We start from the raw sequence: 16928 nt of genomic DNA on the forward strand, positions 1-16928 counted from the left end.
AGATGTTGACAATATAATTTCAAGTTCTGATTAGAGAATGATTAAAATCTTTCAACGTTAAACAAAAATGTAAATTTTTTTTCGTATTTGTTATACGGCTCTAATCTTCCTATTAGATGTTCATTATCTTAGAATTATGAGTATTTTTTTTTACTATTACCGGTTCATTTTGTTAAAATTATGTCTATTTTTTTTAAATAAGATAAATTTTAGTTGAAAAATGGAAACATCATTCATTAGTGATGAGTTGACTAATGATCAACGATTATTTTATTTGATATAATAATTTTTTATATAATTTGAGTTTTAATTATATCACTTTTATTTTAATATTTATGAAGTTACATAAAGATACGCCTCTAAAAATGAAATCCTAGGTGGGCAGTGGCGCACCTTGCCGCCCTCAGCGCCGCGTCAGTGTGTGTTACTATGTTGGTTAAGAGTATTTTAAAAATTTCTTAACTGAAAATTTTAAGTTATTTTTCATGGTCTTTTATATTACTTTTTTTTATATTTAAAATATTAATAAAAAATTCATATACAATTTTATTCTAATGATAAAAAAATTTAAATTTTTTTTATTTTTATATTTTTTATTTTCACTTAATTATGGTGTTATTATGCATAAAAAATATTATTTTTAATTGTTAAGAAACAATTTCTTATCTAAAATAGATATCTTATTTTAAAGAAATTCTCCTCAACTGCTCTCCAATAAAAACGAAACTTAAAAAAAACAGTTTTTTAAGAAATCTTTAAGAAAACCATTAGAGATGCTATGCTCTGACATGTTAGTCTGTTAGGTACGTAACATATGTCTGGCAAAATTTTATTAAATTATAACAAAACAAAATTTAAATTAAATAATATATCCGCTATGTCTTTTATGAATCTTTTATATATTTAATTTACAATTTTTTAAAAATATTTAAATATTTGTTCTGATTAATTTATAATAATATTTGTTGGGGGTAAATGTTACTTATTAATTAATTCAATTTTTTTAATTTAATTTATAATAAATTAAAACTATATCAGTCAAAAAATAAATAAATTAAAAACTGTGGTTTATAAAAAATATTAAAACTTTATATATTGTATTAAATTTTAATTATATAATATAATTACGTTGTAAAATGAAAACAACTTTTTAAAACTAAATATGTGACTATAACTTTAAATGAGAATGTATTGGTCATAATTACTAAAATCATATGCGAGATTTCTTATAATTTTCAATGGGATGGAGGGCTATAAATTAATTATTTAGAAACGCAGACATCATGGCATCGTCACCAACCTTCTCCAAAGTCTCTCTGCTCTTGTTGGTGTCACTTTCTTTCTCCTATGCAACTTCTGGCTTCAACCATGAGCATGCTTACCCACCACAATCACAAGCAGAGATGCTCACAAGAAACCTTAACCTATTCCCAAAGGACCCAGTTAACATTATTAAAGGTGATTTTGATAGTTTTGTACCAGGAAAGATAGTGGAGAAGAAGTTCTCGCTTCTTGGTCATTCTGGGCCTTCTATTCAACACCTTGGTCACCATGCTGGCCACTATTCCCTTCCTCATTCCAAAGCTGCAAGGTAATTCCTTTTGAACTACTCATAGTTTTAGGTGAAAAAATAAGAACAAAAAAAAGAAACCAATTTTTTCATAAGTTAAAGTGAGTTTTTTATTTATTTATTATCATTAGTTAATTTGTAGGTATTTTCTCAATCTTTTAAAAAAATTACATGAGAGAACTTCTATAAATTAATTTATGGTGAACTTATTTTAATTTATGAAAAAGCTCATTCTTTTTCTCTTCTTAATTTTCCCTTAGAAGTACTTTAATAAAAAATAAATCCAAACATGTCCTTCTCATCTAATTAATATCATTATCACTTCCTCACCAATGAGAAGTCTGGAATGGCAAAGTGATGTCATTCAGAGTAAATGTCTTGTGATGACTAAAAAAGTGCTTTGCAACTAAGAAAAACTCTTTTTCTTCTTAGTGATATTAAAGTCGGCGATTGTTGCATCGCTTTCTTTTCTTTTTTTTTTTAATGGAAATATTCTGGATTTCGTTGCATCGAAAAATTCTGTACATCAGCATGGAGAAGAATGGTCACTTGGTATGGTGCATCTTCCACCCAGTATTTTTCCAGAAAATCATAAGCCAAATTTGCTAATATATATATATATATATATATATACTATTCCCCGCCCACTTTATAAACATATCAAAAGTTTTAAAATGCTCATTCAACACTGTACAATTCTCCAGAATATCGTGGAAATAAGATCTAGGACGTGTCTTCATCCTCTGCCACTGTTGGCATATCTATTAAGCAATCTGTCTCAATTATTGTTTTTATGGGTGAAATCTGTCTCAATTATAATAGGCAAATACATCTACTTCCATTTTTTTTAAGTACAATTTTTTCTATATATATATATATATTTGATATGACTTAAATGATTTTTTTAAATCTTATTATTCTTTTCACATTGTTCGCATGTTTTTTCTCCATGACAATACACTCCTTCCAAGACAAAACACTCCCCTTTAAAATGCATAGCCCATCTATGCCAAAAAGCCTTAGCTACTATTAATATTGGTTTACTCACCATTATTTTCTTTTGTGTGTATTTTTTTGACAAATTATTTTGTGTACTGTTACTCGATCTTTACATATTCAAAGTCGGTACTGGTCTTTTTTTCAGAAGAAGTCAGTACAGATCTTAAGTAGTCATAAATTGTCCTACAAACAATATGCTTGTAGATATAATTTTGAAAATCTTGATCAATATCACAATATTTTTATATGAAAAAAGTCTTTTATTTTTTTAACTTCTAATGGAATACCTGCAAGTTGATCAACATCCTAATATAATTTTATAAAGGGGTCAAATTAACATACAAGCTAATCAATGTAACTTATAAATTACTAAAATATTTTATCAAACACACTCTTAATATTATATTTGTTGTTGAATTTGGATCTAAATTTAATTATGATTACACACCCATTGTTGGTTTGAAGTTTGTGAATTAATTCAAGTTCTGTATTTTGATTTTGATTTAATTAATATAAAATTTGTCCTTTTAATTACTCGCTAATAGATGATCCTGATTTGAATTGCCATATGCAGAATGTTCTACTTTTTCTTTGAATCACGGAACAATAAGGATGATCCTGTAGTGATATGGTTGACTGGAGGACCAGGGTGTGGAAGTGAATTAGCTTTGTTTTATGAGAATGGTCCTTTTCATATTGCCAATAACTTGTCTCTTACATGGAATGATTACGGCTGGGACCAGGTAAAAATCAATTTTCATGTTTCCTTCAGGGAAAGGGTGACACAAAAATTGCTCTTTTATTCTTATCAAGAAGTTGCTTTTCTCATTTTGCAGGCATCAAATATTTTATTTGTTGACCAACCCACTGGGACAGGGTTTAGTTACTCTTCTGATGATAGTGACATTCGTCATGATGAAGCCAGCATTAGCAACGATTTATATGACTTCTTGCAGGTAATAATTATTTGAATGCAAGATAACATCTTATTGTGTATAATTAAGATTCACTCAACTCAATTAATTTTAATATAATGGCAGGAGTTTTTCAAGGCTCATCCTAAGTTCGTTAAGAATGACTTTTATATTACCGGAGAATCATACGCTGGACACTATATTCCGGCTCTTGCATCCCGGATAATCCAAGGAAATAAAGAAAATCAAGGAATTTATATAAATCTCAAGGTCTTAACACTGTTTCTAATTAATATAATTTATTTATATTATGACCGAGTAAGATTGATTAACTAATTACTTTTTCTTGCTTTTGCTTGTATTGATTCATTTGATAATACAACAGGGTTTAGCCATTGGTAATGGGGCAACAAATCCTGCAATTCAATACCAAGCATATCCAGATTTTGCATTAGACAACAAAATAATTACAAAGGCTAATTACGATGAAATCAACAAGTTAATCCCAGATTGTGAACAAGCCGCTAAAACTTGTGGTACAACTTCCCCCGAGTTCTTTTTCCCTTTTTATTAATTAGTGTATGTTGTTTCACTTTGTGATGTTGTTTATGTATGATTTTTCAGAAACTCAAGGTGGACAAAGTTGCGCGATCGCATTTAATACTTGCCAAAAAATATTCTACCATATCCTGGACTTTGCTCCCGGCATTAACGTAAGCAATCATTTAAAGAACATTACTTTTTTATTACTACTTAACTGTTTGATAAAAATGGTGAAGTTCAGTTTACTTATTGCATTGTGCTGATACACAAAGTGCAGTACTATGACATCAGAAAAAAATGTAAGGGAGATTGGTGCTATGACTTTCGAAACGTGGAGACTCTGTTAAACCTACCGAAAGTAAAGAGTGTTATAGGGGTGTCAAATGACTTGCAGTATGTTTCATGCAGTAAAAGAGTGCATGAGGCTATGATGCAAGACTATATGAGAAACATGGAAGTGGAGATTCCTTCTCTTCTTGAGGACGGAATCAAGTTGCTTGTGTATGTAGGGGAAGAAGATCTCATATGCAATTGGCTTGGTGAGCCTACTAATTCATTTAATTGAAACACAATTGTTTTTGTGTTGGAAAAGCTATATGTAATTATGGATTACAAGATATGCTAGTGACTCTCTAATATTCTCTTCTCTAATGTTGTCTACTATTGACTGAAATTTATTAAAAATAAACAATTTTGATTTGCCTCACTTTTAAATCAGGAGTAAAAGTCATTAAATAAAAAATAAGACTTACCAAAATGGACGATTTTTAATAAATTTCGACTAATCATAAAAAAGGTGCTTGAGAGAGAATGTCAGAGAGAATGCCGCTATCATTTATCATAAATTATGTGTTAGATTGAATTTTTGATGCGGTCCATTTGATAGGGAATTCAAGGTGGGTACATGCAATGAAGTGGTCAGGCAAAAAGGCCTTTGGAAAATCTCCTACAGTGAAATTTGTGGTTGATGGTTCAAAAGCAGGGTCTCTTAATAGCTATGGACCTCTTTCTTTCCTCAAGGTTTGTGTTCAGGCTTGTATTCTTGAGTTGTGTGACACAGTTAATTTCACTTTTGGTGACTTTGTTTATGTGATACTACAACAGGTACATGAGGCTGGACACTTGGTCCCTATGGATCAACCAAAAGCTGCACTTCAGATGTTGCAAAGTTGGATGGCAGGGAAACTGACATAAACAAAAGGAGAGACAATTAATGTCGCTCAAAATTCTATACATTCACCTCAAAACCAAAACCAGACATCCTCTGAACATGGATAGTGATCACAATTATTTTGGCTACATGACTTGGTTTGTTTTTGGAGGGTGGAGTTTATATTTTTTTCTGAACCTTTCTGAAATTCCTGATATTTATACTCAAGTTAACGGTTTGTGCAATGCTCACCATTTTCGTATTTACTTTATACAAGAAAATGTGATCACTTCTAGAATAAACAATTAAACATGTTCATGTTCAGCACTATTACAAGTGAATGATGTGGGATTCAATCCTTTCTGACATCGTAAATTGGCAGTAAAACATGATCAAAAACTAAAACAAAAAAGCTATTCAAATGGACTGGACTGTGGATGAGTTGTGATTCTACCAAAAGTGAAGTCTTATATATTATTCAGAATTAAGTAATATGGAGTTAATATTCGTTTCTGACTAGCCAGCCAAGTCCATAGTTGAGACTTTTTGCCCAACCGTCTGATATTTTTTTATTTGAAGGAAAAAGACTTAGTTCATCTCATTGGTAATTAAGTGACAAATACAAGAAGGAATAATTAAATACGTGGTTATGGAACCGTCTTGATTTTTATTAGTCACAAGAAATATGAGTCTTCTTTAATTTTCATCCATCTCTCTGTTTTGTCTCAACTTTTTTAATTACAAAATTTTTTAATTTAATTTTCATCTATATGGCATCCTCACATCCTATGTTACTCAAAATCTCTATAAACTTAACTAATTAATTTTTCTAAAAATAATATTGGAGACCTAAAATTATTTCATAATATACAGAAAAAATGATATGATTTTTAAGTTGTTTGATAAGAAAAAATAAAAAAAATAAAAAAAATTATTGTTTAATTACGAACAAAAAATTATGTAAAAACTAAAAGAAAAAAAAGTTGTATATAAAGTAACTTAACATGTAACTGCAATGCACAGCTGCACTCAAGAGAAAGAGAATTCATGAGAAAAATTATACATCTCTTTTTTTGTACATCTCTGTCTTTGACAATAAAATTATGGGATTATTCATATCACCCTACATTACCTTTTCTAGGAGGAAAAAAAGAATAGGATTCATTGAAAGCATAGCGCAAATGATTCAAGGCTAAAGAAAGCTTATATCTTCGAGTACATCTAAGGAATTTAATGACAAGGGGCAACACTACGTCATCTTAGGAGAAGTTATATTAATGTTTAGGAGGAACTCTTATATGCACTAGAATTTCTCACATCGTGGATAACTAGGACACATAGTATAATTGGATGAAACAATGCTCAAATTCAAATCAGAATATAATTAACAAACAATCGTGGATAACTAGGACACATAGGTTGTAATTACGTACCTTCACGAATTATAATTGTGTATTTTTATAAATAAACAAACAATTGAATTCCCACAATGGGAAAATATTATAACACAATGTTATATATATATATATATATATATATATATATATATATATATATATATATATATATATATATATATATAAGGTAAATATACTATAAATTATTCGATTATTTAGCATATAAATTTAAATGAGAATATATTGATTATAATCACTTTCATTTAGCATAATCTTAATTATCTCATCGAGTGAAACATATAGCATGAGAACTTGGTGGAAAGGCTTTGCATTGCACGTCACGTACTATATATTCACAGTCATTGCCTAAGCCTTTTCAACAAATGCAAACGACATGGCATTGGCATCATCACCATCCCTCTCCAAAGTTTATCTGTTTCTTGTGTTGCTTTTGTTCATGTCAGTTTCTTCTTCTTATGCAACTTCTCGCTTCACCCATAAGCGTGACTACCCAACACAATCACAAGCAGAAAAACTCATAAGAAGCCTTAACCTATTACCAAAGGACTCAGTTAACATTGTAAAAGGTGACCATGTTGGTTTTGTCCCAGGAAAGATCGTGGAGAAGAAGTTCTCGCTATTTTGTGATTCTGGGCCTTCTATTGAAGACCTTGGTCACCATGCTGGCTACTATTCACTTCCTCATTCCAAAGCTGCTAGGTAAAATATCACATCCTTCTTATATTCATTATATCATTTTCTTCATTCCAATGATGAGTTTGTAAATGGTATCAAAGTTCTATGCAAGACCGGTCTGATCGATCGAAAATGAGACCTAAAACAAAAATTGTTAGACATTTTTTTTTACTTCGATCAAAGAGAAAAAAGTGATAGTCTAATATTTAAGTTTGAGTTGTCTTATCCTTGGGTCGATCTGATGCTAGAGAAAGTGTGATCATGTGATTAGTCAAAAGTGTTTTGCAAAAAAAGAAAAAGAAAAACTCTTTTTCTTCAATCATGCTATGACAAAGTTCAGTGTTATTTTTTTGTTGTTGATAAAAAAAATTGATGCATAAGAAAATATGTTGTTGATAAATTTGAGGTCAACGATCTTGTTTTATCAGCCGAGGTCAACGATCTTGTTGCACTGGTTTTCCTCGTAGCTACCATCATATTGGTTTACTCACCGTTATTTGTTCGATCGTGAAATAGTGAGTACATAGCTTAAGGAATCACAAATTGTCCTACGAGCAATATTCTTGTGGATATATAATTTAATTTTTCCGTACACGTAATATCATTATATCACATAACTTATATAATTTTATAAGGTTTTCTCATTGAAATTATCCGTGAATTTGGAAATAATTATAAATTTAATTATTAATACGCTTCCATTATTGATTTGGAATTGGGTTAATTAATTCAAGTTCTATATTTTTATTTAAATTAATCAATTCATTTAAATTTTGTCTTTTTAATTACTCGCTAATATGTGGCCCTGATATGAATTGCCATGCCATCTACTATACATGAAATGCAGGATGTTCTACTTTTTCTTTGATTTAATGTATTTTGATTTTGATTTAATTAATATAAAATTTGTCCTTTTAATTACTCGCTAATAGGTGATCCTGATTTGAATTGCCATATGCAGAATGTTCTACTTTTTCTTTGAATCACGGAACAATAAGGATGATCCTGTAGTGATATGGTTGACTGGAGGACCAGGGTGTGGAAGTGAATTAGCTTTGTTTTATGAGAATGGTCCTTTTCATATTGCCAATAACTTGTCTCTTACATGGAATGATTACGGCTGGGACCAGGTAAAAATTTTCATGTTTCCTTTATGGAAAGGGTGACACCAAAATTGTTTTCTTATTCGTTTCAACAATTTTTTTTTTCTTATTTTGCAGGCATCAAATATTTTATTTGTTGACCAACCTACGGGTACAGGTTTCAGTTACTCTTCTGAGGAAAGTGACATTCGTCATGATGAAACAGGAATTAGCAATGACTTATATGACTTCTTGCAGGTAACAATTAATTATAATCTACTAATCTCCCTTCTCAATTTCATCTCATTTATCCGAATACAAGATAATTAATATCTTGTTGTGTATAAAATAAGATCCAATAAATTAATTTGATTTACTACTAATGGCAGGAGTTTTTCAAGGCGCATCCTGAGTTTGTTAAGAATGATTTTTATATTACTGGAGAATCATACGCTGGGCACTATGTTCCGGCACTTGCATCCCGGGTTAACCAAGGAAATAAACAAAATCAAGGAATCCATATAAACCTCAAGGTCTTACACTATTTATATAATGACACATTATAGTTGATTAATTAATGGTTTTTCTTGCTTTTCCTTGTATTAATTCATATGATATAACAACAGGGTTTTGCTATTGGTAATGGATTAACAAATCCTGCAATTCAATACCAAGCTTACCCAGATTTTGCATTAGACAATGGAATAATTACAAATGCTGAGTACGATAACATCAGCAAGTTAATCCCAGGGTGTGAACAAGCTGCTAAAACTTGCGGTACAAGTTTCCCCTTTTCACTTACGCACACCCCTTTTTTGTTAATGTATTTGGTTTCACTTTGTCATATTCTTTGTGTTTGATTTTTTAGAAAATCAAGGTGGACAAAGTTGCGCGACTGCGTTATATATTTGTCAAAACATATTTAGTCTTATCCTGGATTATGCTGGCAACATTAATGTAAGTAATAATGAAAGAACAATACATTTTTTTATTCCTACTTATTAAGTGTTGGATAAAAATGGTGAAGTTCAGTTTACTAATTGCACTGTGCTGATACACAAAGTGCAGTACTATGACATCAGAAAGAAGTGTGTGGGAGAATTGTGCTATGACTTCGGTAACGTGGAGGAGTTTTTAAACCAGAAGAAAGTGAAGAGTGCTTTAGGTGTGAGGGATGACTTGCAGTATGTTTTATGCAGTACAACAGTTCATGCTGCTATGCTTCAAGATTGGATGAGAAACATGGAAGTGGGGATTCCTTCTCTTCTTGAGGATGGAATCAAGTTGCTTGTGTATGCAGGGGAAGAAGATCTCATATGCAATTGGCTTGGTGAGCCTACTACTTAATTTATTTGGAAAATTGGAACATAATTGTTTTTTGTGTTGAAAAAACTATCTAGTATATGTTAGATTTAATTTTTGATGTGGTTTTCGTTTGGCAGGGAATTCAAGGTGGGCTCATGCCATGGAGTGGTCAGGCCAAAAGGCCTTTGGAACATCTTCTACAGTGAAATTTGTGGTTGATGGTGTAGAAGCAGGGTCTCTTAATAGCTATGGACCTCTCTCTTTTCTCAAGGTTTGTGTTATTGTGCTCAGGGTTGTATTCTTGAGTGTCATGGCGTCTGACACTGTTAATATTTCTTTTGGTAACTCTTTGATGGGGTAATGGTACATGAACACTTTATTACTTTTAGATTAGATAAGATAACTCATTAATAGTTTTATTTTTTTATCTACCTCTTCTTATCACATCATATCATTTATCATGGTATCATACTTTGTTTCTTTTCCCTTTTTATCTCTCATGTCAACTATAGTGTGATTTATCCATCATTCTCCATTTTTATGTGCTACTACAAACAGGTGCATGGGGCTGGGCACATGGTCCCTATGGATCAACCAAAAGTTGCACTTCAAATGTTGAAAAGCTGGATGGGAGGGAAATTGAATGCCTCCTTCTATTAGTTTTGTGGAATTATTATATTATTAAATTGTAATATTTTGTAAAATTATTATATTATTAAGTTGTAATATTGATAGACCAATTTAATATTCAATTATATCATTAAATAACTAATTTGACATTAGTTATAAAGTTAATGTATCGATTTTTCATTAAGTTGTATGCGAGATATAATAGTTTTATTTTATTTTTATATATTTAGAGATTAAATTTTAATTTTAATTTTTTTTAAAATTAAATTATTATCAATTTACATATTCAGGAATTAAAATAATCATTTATTCAATTCACACCTATGAAATGAGCTGTAAATTTCACACAATAAAAAAGATCATGTAAATTTAGTCTAATTGTTTGTACAATGATGTGGCTTACATGTGTACATGAGAAGTGTCATATATATGCAAAATGCGTCATGTAAGCAAACATATTAAGTTTAACAGAAACAATTTAACAGTGGGATGAAATTGATAAACATTTTTCACTTCTCTCTGAGCCAATTTTTTTAATTTTATTATTTTTAGGGATTAAATTTACATTTTTTTTATTTTGATAAACAAATTCGCTATTTACAAAAAAAAAAATATGAAAGATAAGAATAAGGATCAGAGGAGGAAAATAAATAATAAAAAAAATACACATCAAACCGCATGAGTTTAAAGTTTAATAAAGTTTTAGCAGACACTCCCATCTAACCTTTGGCTGATCCGAAGTTGAAGATATTCTCCACCTGGGTGTCTGCTGTGTGCTGTTACTGTAGCTCCTATTCAATCTCTCTTAGTTCAACCTTCCTGTTGCATGGTTCACTTTCCCATTTCAATCTCGTTTTTCCTTATATATAAATATTTTTATTCTTTTCCATTCACTTTCACTTCAATTTTTTCTCCATGAAAAAGAAAAACAATATTGTAAATATTATCAATTGGATAAAAGTGACTGAAAATAATGGAATTCAACTTCTTTCACTGATTTGAACAGGCTACGGTTTTGGTTGGGAAAGTTATTCGGAGTTAAATTCGTTGTCATTAGCATATTGCGTGAGTTTTATCGTTGCCCCCTTCCAAGCGTGTTCGTTTCTCTGCGTAGTTAATAAAGTTTCAATTTTTTTCTCCCGTTTACTTTACCAGTGATTTAGCTTAGCGAATGACCTTGGGTGGGAGATAGGTCTTCTAGATTCGTCTTTCGTATTAAGGATTTTTCTCTGAAGGCTGTGATCTTATGGAGCCTGACAGGTATGCATTCCTTCTTAATCAGTTATGTATATGTTCTTTCTTAAAAAAATTGCATCTTTCCACGCAAATTATAATATAACATTATGTGAACTTTTGTATATTTGCATCAGTAGTTTTTATCGTTGTTGTTGGTATTGCCAATGCTATTTTGTGTGCAGTAAATTATCTTTAGGTATGAAGTTATAACCTGTTTGCTTTTCTTCAACTTCTCATTCAAGAATAAATTGCAATGTTCATGGAGCCATGGATTTGTTTTCTAATGTAATAAGGCTTTAAGAGATGTGTGGTAACATTTATTGATTGAAAGATTAACTTGGTAGTCTTTTTTTCTGAATAAAAACTTGAAGCTATCTCTGCTATTTGGTTGTTGCTTGCTATTCCACCCTTTTCATTAAATTGAGATGTGCAACTTTGACTTTCACTTGTTATGAATTGGTGGAAATTATACCTAGTGACCACATAAGATTAGGTATTCCCTGCCTTTTGTCATGCCCCCATCATGTTATTAAGTCGATAATTGGATACAACAATCTCAAAAACACAGTTAAGAACACACTTTTTTCTGTTTAGAAAATAACATGTTGCGCATGCACAACCTATAACGGTTGAGACAATTGAATGACTCTTCTTAAGCATGATTTGTTTCGTATTATAAATACTTGTTTCATTATACTCATGATTGTTTACCAGGTTAAATTCCCCAACCACATTTGAGATGCCATTGGAGGTTATGGGCCATGAGTTGCAGTTTTCTCAGGTATTATACTGTTTTTAAAACGTGTTTTGAGGAGGGTGTTCTTTTCTGCAATAGGCCAATTGAACTTTAGTTTTGTTATCTTTTTGCACATCCAAAAAACTGTCTCCTTTTAGAAAATTCTAGGTGGGTAAGCATCTTTTAGGAAGTGGAGAGCCCAACCCAAAAAACTAGTTCATTAGGTGGGAGAACCTCAAGGCTTGAGTACTACATCAAGTAGTTTATTCTACTCAATGTGGAACTTCAAACATTGCCACCCCCTTTAAGGGCTGACTCAGTATTTGGTTTGCACCTTAATCCAGCCTATAGGTAGGCCTTTCCGTGGCCTGATTCTCAACAAGAGCACCAATTATTAGGACTTAAGCACAAGAGGAGAGCCCAACCCAAAAGACTAATTCATTAGATGGAAGAACCTCAAGGCTTAAGTACCACATCAAGTAGTTTATCCTACTCAATGTGAGACTCCTAATAGCATCACAAAGAGTGGATAATTTCAGTATGATGATGATAGTTCACTGGTGCACCAAGGACATTCAATGTGCATTACAGACTTGAACTTTCTGTTTATTAGCAAGTATTCCCAAAATATTTGTGAGAAAGAAGAACCAGTCAGATAAAGGGCAAACGCAATGGCAATATGCAGTAGAGATGATGAACTGTGTTAGAAATTTTTGAAATCATGACTGACCAATGTGCCTACAAATTATTATATGTTGACTGAGATCTTCTCTTATTGCTCAGCTTCTAGACATTGGCTTGACTATGATTTATTGAAGACTAATACTTTCTGATATTTTTAATGTTTGCTGTCTTTTCTTTCTTACATATGTTTATATCAAATCTCTGGCAATTCAATTTTTGTTTTCTATAGGATCCCAATTCCAAGCACTTAGGGACTACAGTATGGGATGCATCACTTGTGTTTGCCAAGTTTCTTGTAAGTTGTGTGCTCCTCACAATCACATGCTCTGGAATGTCCTGTTACTCTTTTCATGAATGAGAAAGTTTATTAGACCCTAAGTGTATTTTTACGCAAATGTAGAATTTAACAGATTTATTCAATTATTCCTTAGATTCTCAATTATTAAAGCATAGATGATGTGTACCTTGTAATTTTTGCAGTGTACATGAAAACTAGATGTCCAGACAGATAAACCTTGGACTTGAACTTACTCTTGAAACTGTGCATGAATAAAATTTGACATGAATGCATATAAATCACCTTTATTGCCATAGCTCTTTGCTTTCAAAAAGTAATGGGAAGAGAAAACTTAAATGACATGAATGAAAACAAGTCACATTTTCTCTCTTTGTTGGGGACATGATCTTAAGCTTAGGTTAGATCCTTTGAAGATGAACTAGGACATGAAATTCTTTATCTTGTAATATTCTAAATTCACATTATCTTGATTTCTTAGGGTGCATCTTATATTGTTTCAGGAACGGAATTGCAGAAAGGGAAGGTTTTCCCCAGCTAAACTTAAAGGAAAACGTGTAATTGAACTAGGAGCTGGTTGTGGTGTTTCTGGTATTGGTGAGTTTTAAAACTAGTGTTAACATTTTGTTTATTGAATCAATTTACTTTTCCTATATGCACTTCTTGTTGAAATTGGTCTATTTTTACCCCACTTTCAGTACTTAAGTTGGGGGGTGATGCCTAGTCTGATTTACAGTTCCATTGCAGGCATGGCTTTGCTGGGGTGTGATGTTATAGTGACAGACCAAAAGGAGGTTTTGCCATTGTTACAGAGAAATGTTGAGCGTAATATTTCACGGATCATGCAAAAGAATCCTGGTTTGATTTGAAACTTTTGAGCCATCCTCAATTCCTCATTGACATTTGTTATATATATTTTATTTATTTATTTATTTTAAATTCTTTCTATATTTTTTAATTGTCATTGTACTTATATTTGGTGATTCTGTCTGGATTTGAATGATAGTAAATGGTATCTTACTTGGAAATCAATTGTTTTTAGATTCATTTGGTTCGATCAAGGTGGCTGAGCTTCAGTGGGGAGATGAGAGTCATATTAAGGCAGTTGGTCCTCCATTTGACTACATCATTGGCACTGATGTTGTAAGTGTAGAACAGGCGTTTCTGCAAACAATGTGAAGTGAATGTCACTGAACAGTTAACTCTTTAAAAAAAATAACTCATTAACAACGTACCAATTTAATTCCTAAAATTACAAGCACCAAGCAATTTAGTCTTTGAAATTACAAAAACGTGATTTTAATCTCTGAAATTTTCAAACATTGGTTATTTTAGCCCTTAGTCAATTTAATCCTTCAAATTCAAAAAATATCATTTTGGTTTTAAAATTACTAAACAACGGTCATTTTAGTACTTATTGTACTTGCAGGGACCTAAATGATCACCATTTGGTAATTTTAAGTATTGAAATGATATTTTTGTAATTTCGAGGACTAAATTGACTAGTGCCCATACCTTTCTAGGGACTATTTTGTTATATTACTCACAAATTGATTGTCATTCTGTCCTCAGTGGAACATTATGTTACTATTTGTTGTGCTGTATTTCTTTGAAGGTTTATGTAGAGCATCTATTGGAGCCTCTATTACAGACAATTCTTGCTTTATCTGGACCAAGGACTACAACTATGGTACCTTGTTCAACTTTTCTATTAAATTATGCACTGATTTTTCATAGTAAAGTTGGATAATTTCACTTATTTCCTATTTTATTTTGAATTTATAAATGAAGTTGGGGTATGAGATCCGCTCCACGAGTGTCCATGAGAAGATGCTTCAGATGTGGAAAAGAAACTTTGACGTCAAGACTGTTGCGAAGTCCAAGGTAAGCTATTCTTAGGGGTTGTGGCTATCACTGATATAAGTCTTGGATTAGCATTTAGCAATATTATTTTCGGTTATGTTAACAAATAGGTGAGTTTGGTTAACTAGTTGGAATCACACTGAAGGCTTCACTTTATGCAGATGGATGAAACATTTCAACATCCAAGTATTCAACTCTTCATTATGGGATTTAAACAATCAGCCGAGTGCACAGAGAACCCAGGTCAGGCAACTGTTGAAAAAGTTGATGTGGAAACTGTTGTGGAGGATGAAAGCAGTGAGGGAAATGTTGTAGTAGAAGGATCTGGTCTCGTTGAAGAAAATGTGGGGGATCACAGTAAGCCAATCTCTCAAAATGCAAAGCTTAGTGAGTGGGAAGCCAGAAGGTATGGAGCAATGGCTGCTAGGGTTTTGAAAGATGTAAAAATATCTTGATTTTGAGAGTTGGTCTGGGAGATATATTGTCATAGTAAATACATCATGATATATTAGCCACATGTTTTTTTTCGTATTGGTTTTAACAATCTTTAAAGAGAGAATTATGCGTAGGTTACACTTTAGTGAGCTTTTAATGAGCGTTAAACCTTTTTCTTAATACAAATTTCTTGAGCATGGATTTCAGAACCCCTGACAGATTAAGAGCTAGATGTAACACTGGAACGAAGTTAGAATCATATTATCGGTTACAATAAATGTTTCTGCATCAAATGGCACATTGTAAGTCCGTTTGCTTGTGGTAGTTTTTTTTTCCCATGATAACATTGATGCAAAGTATTTACTAGTTTTATTAATATCTAATTTTTACTAGTTTTGCTAATAGCTAATTTTTGCCAATGAGGTAGTTTAACACCTTATAACATAGGTCATATATGGCCTAGAGCAACTTTATTAGTTAAAATAATATAAATTGTCATTGATTTAAAGTTCTAAGCACCAAAATGATCATTTATTGTTGGCATATGTGAAATCCTCAAATGTAATAGGAAAGTTCTCTAATAAAAAGTTCTCATAAAAAACTTTCTCATAGTCACAGTAGGAGACACTATATGGCGGAGACAGTGTTCGCAATTTTTAGATGTAACATGAAGAGAAAAAAAGTATAAATAAGTGTAATAAAATATAAAATATGATGTTAGTTGCTTAAAAAAGTTGTACAAACTATTACAGCTCTCTGATTTAATAGATCTTTTAATCAAGATATGTTTGGATAAGCAGGAAAATAATTGCCACGTAAAATTTTGTTTTTGCCCTCTTCTGATAGTTATTCCATGGGCTTCGATAGCTAGGAGCTATTATTCTTGTTTTTCTCTCCACAGGCAATAGCATCCAAAAATGAATGATGCATTAGGTTAGGTAGCTTAAATATAATTTTTGTTTCTGTAAAGGACAATTATATGTGTACATCTCTAACAGAAATCCTCTATTAATACCTAATATTTTTTTTTTTATCTTTCTTTTCATATTATATCATCTATCATACTACTTAGTATGTTGATTTAAGAAAGAAAGTGAAAAAGGTGAAATAAAGGAAAGGAAAAGAAAAAGAGTAGAAAATGAATAAAAAGTAAAATGATTTTTATTTTGTTTATTAGGAAAGAAAGAAAACAAGTATGTGAATAAAATGATATAAATACCATAACAAAAAATAAGAAGTAAAGTAAATAGGAGTATTGTTGCAATTGTATAAAAAAAGTTTCTTTCTCCTTTTTCCACCCAAATTGGGTGGACAACTTCCTACCCTTTAATTACTGCTCCAAACAAAGTATCAAGTGAGTTTTTATGTTCTTTTCAATTCAGTCGCTCCACTT

The 16928-nt window shown here is 31.4% G+C and overlaps 2 protein-coding genes and 1 pseudogene across 4 annotated transcripts; all 3 read left to right on the forward strand.

Annotated features, from left to right (window-relative positions):
• Nucleotides 1-1260: 1260 nt before the first annotated feature.
• Nucleotides 1261-5421, forward strand: LOC100814845 (serine carboxypeptidase-like; annotated as a pseudogene). The gene is made up of 9 exons (XR_001383573.3): nt 1261-1591; nt 3144-3312; nt 3406-3525; nt 3610-3753; nt 3869-4019; nt 4108-4196; nt 4304-4565; nt 4913-5046; nt 5131-5421. The product of XR_001383573.3 is annotated as a serine carboxypeptidase-like (transcript).
• A 2795-nt stretch (nt 5422-8216) lies between these two features.
• LOC100806118 (serine carboxypeptidase-like 48) lies at nt 8217-10316 on the forward strand. Its single transcript, XM_003539145.2, has 8 exons — nt 8217-8399; nt 8490-8609; nt 8741-8884; nt 8978-9128; nt 9220-9308; nt 9420-9681; nt 9794-9927; nt 10215-10316. The coding sequence occupies exons 1-8, from the start codon at nt 8232-8234 to the stop codon at nt 10314-10316; spliced, it is 1170 nt and encodes a 389-aa protein (XP_003539193.2). The 5' UTR covers nt 8217-8231.
• A 644-nt stretch (nt 10317-10960) lies between these two features.
• Nucleotides 10961-15732, forward strand: LOC100814314 (protein N-lysine methyltransferase METTL21A). Of its 2 annotated transcripts, XM_003538119.5 has the most exons (11): nt 10961-11115; nt 11293-11351; nt 11442-11546; nt 12237-12303; nt 13172-13237; nt 13741-13834; nt 13985-14095; nt 14280-14380; nt 14853-14927; nt 15029-15121; nt 15262-15732. In XM_003538119.5, exons 3-11 carry the CDS (start codon nt 11533-11535, stop codon nt 15553-15555), a joined length of 915 nt encoding a protein of 304 aa, XP_003538167.1. In that variant the 5' UTR covers nt 10961-11115; nt 11293-11351; nt 11442-11532; the 3' UTR covers nt 15556-15732. The 2 variants fall into 2 exon arrangements, with proteins under 2 accessions (XP_003538167.1, XP_006591116.1); XM_006591053.4 differs by lacking the exon at nt 11293-11351 and having other exon boundaries at nt 10962-11115.
• Nucleotides 15733-16928: the final 1196 nt, after the last annotated feature.

This window comes from Glycine max, chromosome 11, assembly GCF_000004515.6.
Source record: "Glycine max cultivar Williams 82 chromosome 11, Glycine_max_v4.0, whole genome shotgun sequence".
NCBI classification, from domain to species: Eukaryota; Viridiplantae; Streptophyta; class Magnoliopsida; order Fabales; family Fabaceae; genus Glycine; species Glycine max.

Bases quoted from the DNA above. Each gene is read 5' to 3' on its own strand.
- LOC100806118 (XM_003539145.2), top strand. From the start codon at position 8,232: ATGTTCTACTTTTTCTTTGAATCACGGAACAATAAGGATGATCCTGTA. The intron at 8,400-8,489 runs GTAAAAATTTTC...CTTATTTTGCAG, and splicing joins ATGATTACGGCTGGGACCAG to GCATCAAATATTTTATTTGT. The intron at 9,928-10,214 runs GTTTGTGTTATT...TACTACAAACAG, and splicing joins GACCTCTCTCTTTTCTCAAG to GTGCATGGGGCTGGGCACAT.
- LOC100814314 (XM_003538119.5), top strand. The intron at 14,096-14,279 runs GTTTGATTTGAA...AATTGTTTTTAG, and splicing joins GATCATGCAAAAGAATCCTG to ATTCATTTGGTTCGATCAAG. The intron at 14,381-14,852 runs GTAAGTGTAGAA...ATTTCTTTGAAG, and splicing joins ACATCATTGGCACTGATGTT to GTTTATGTAGAGCATCTATT.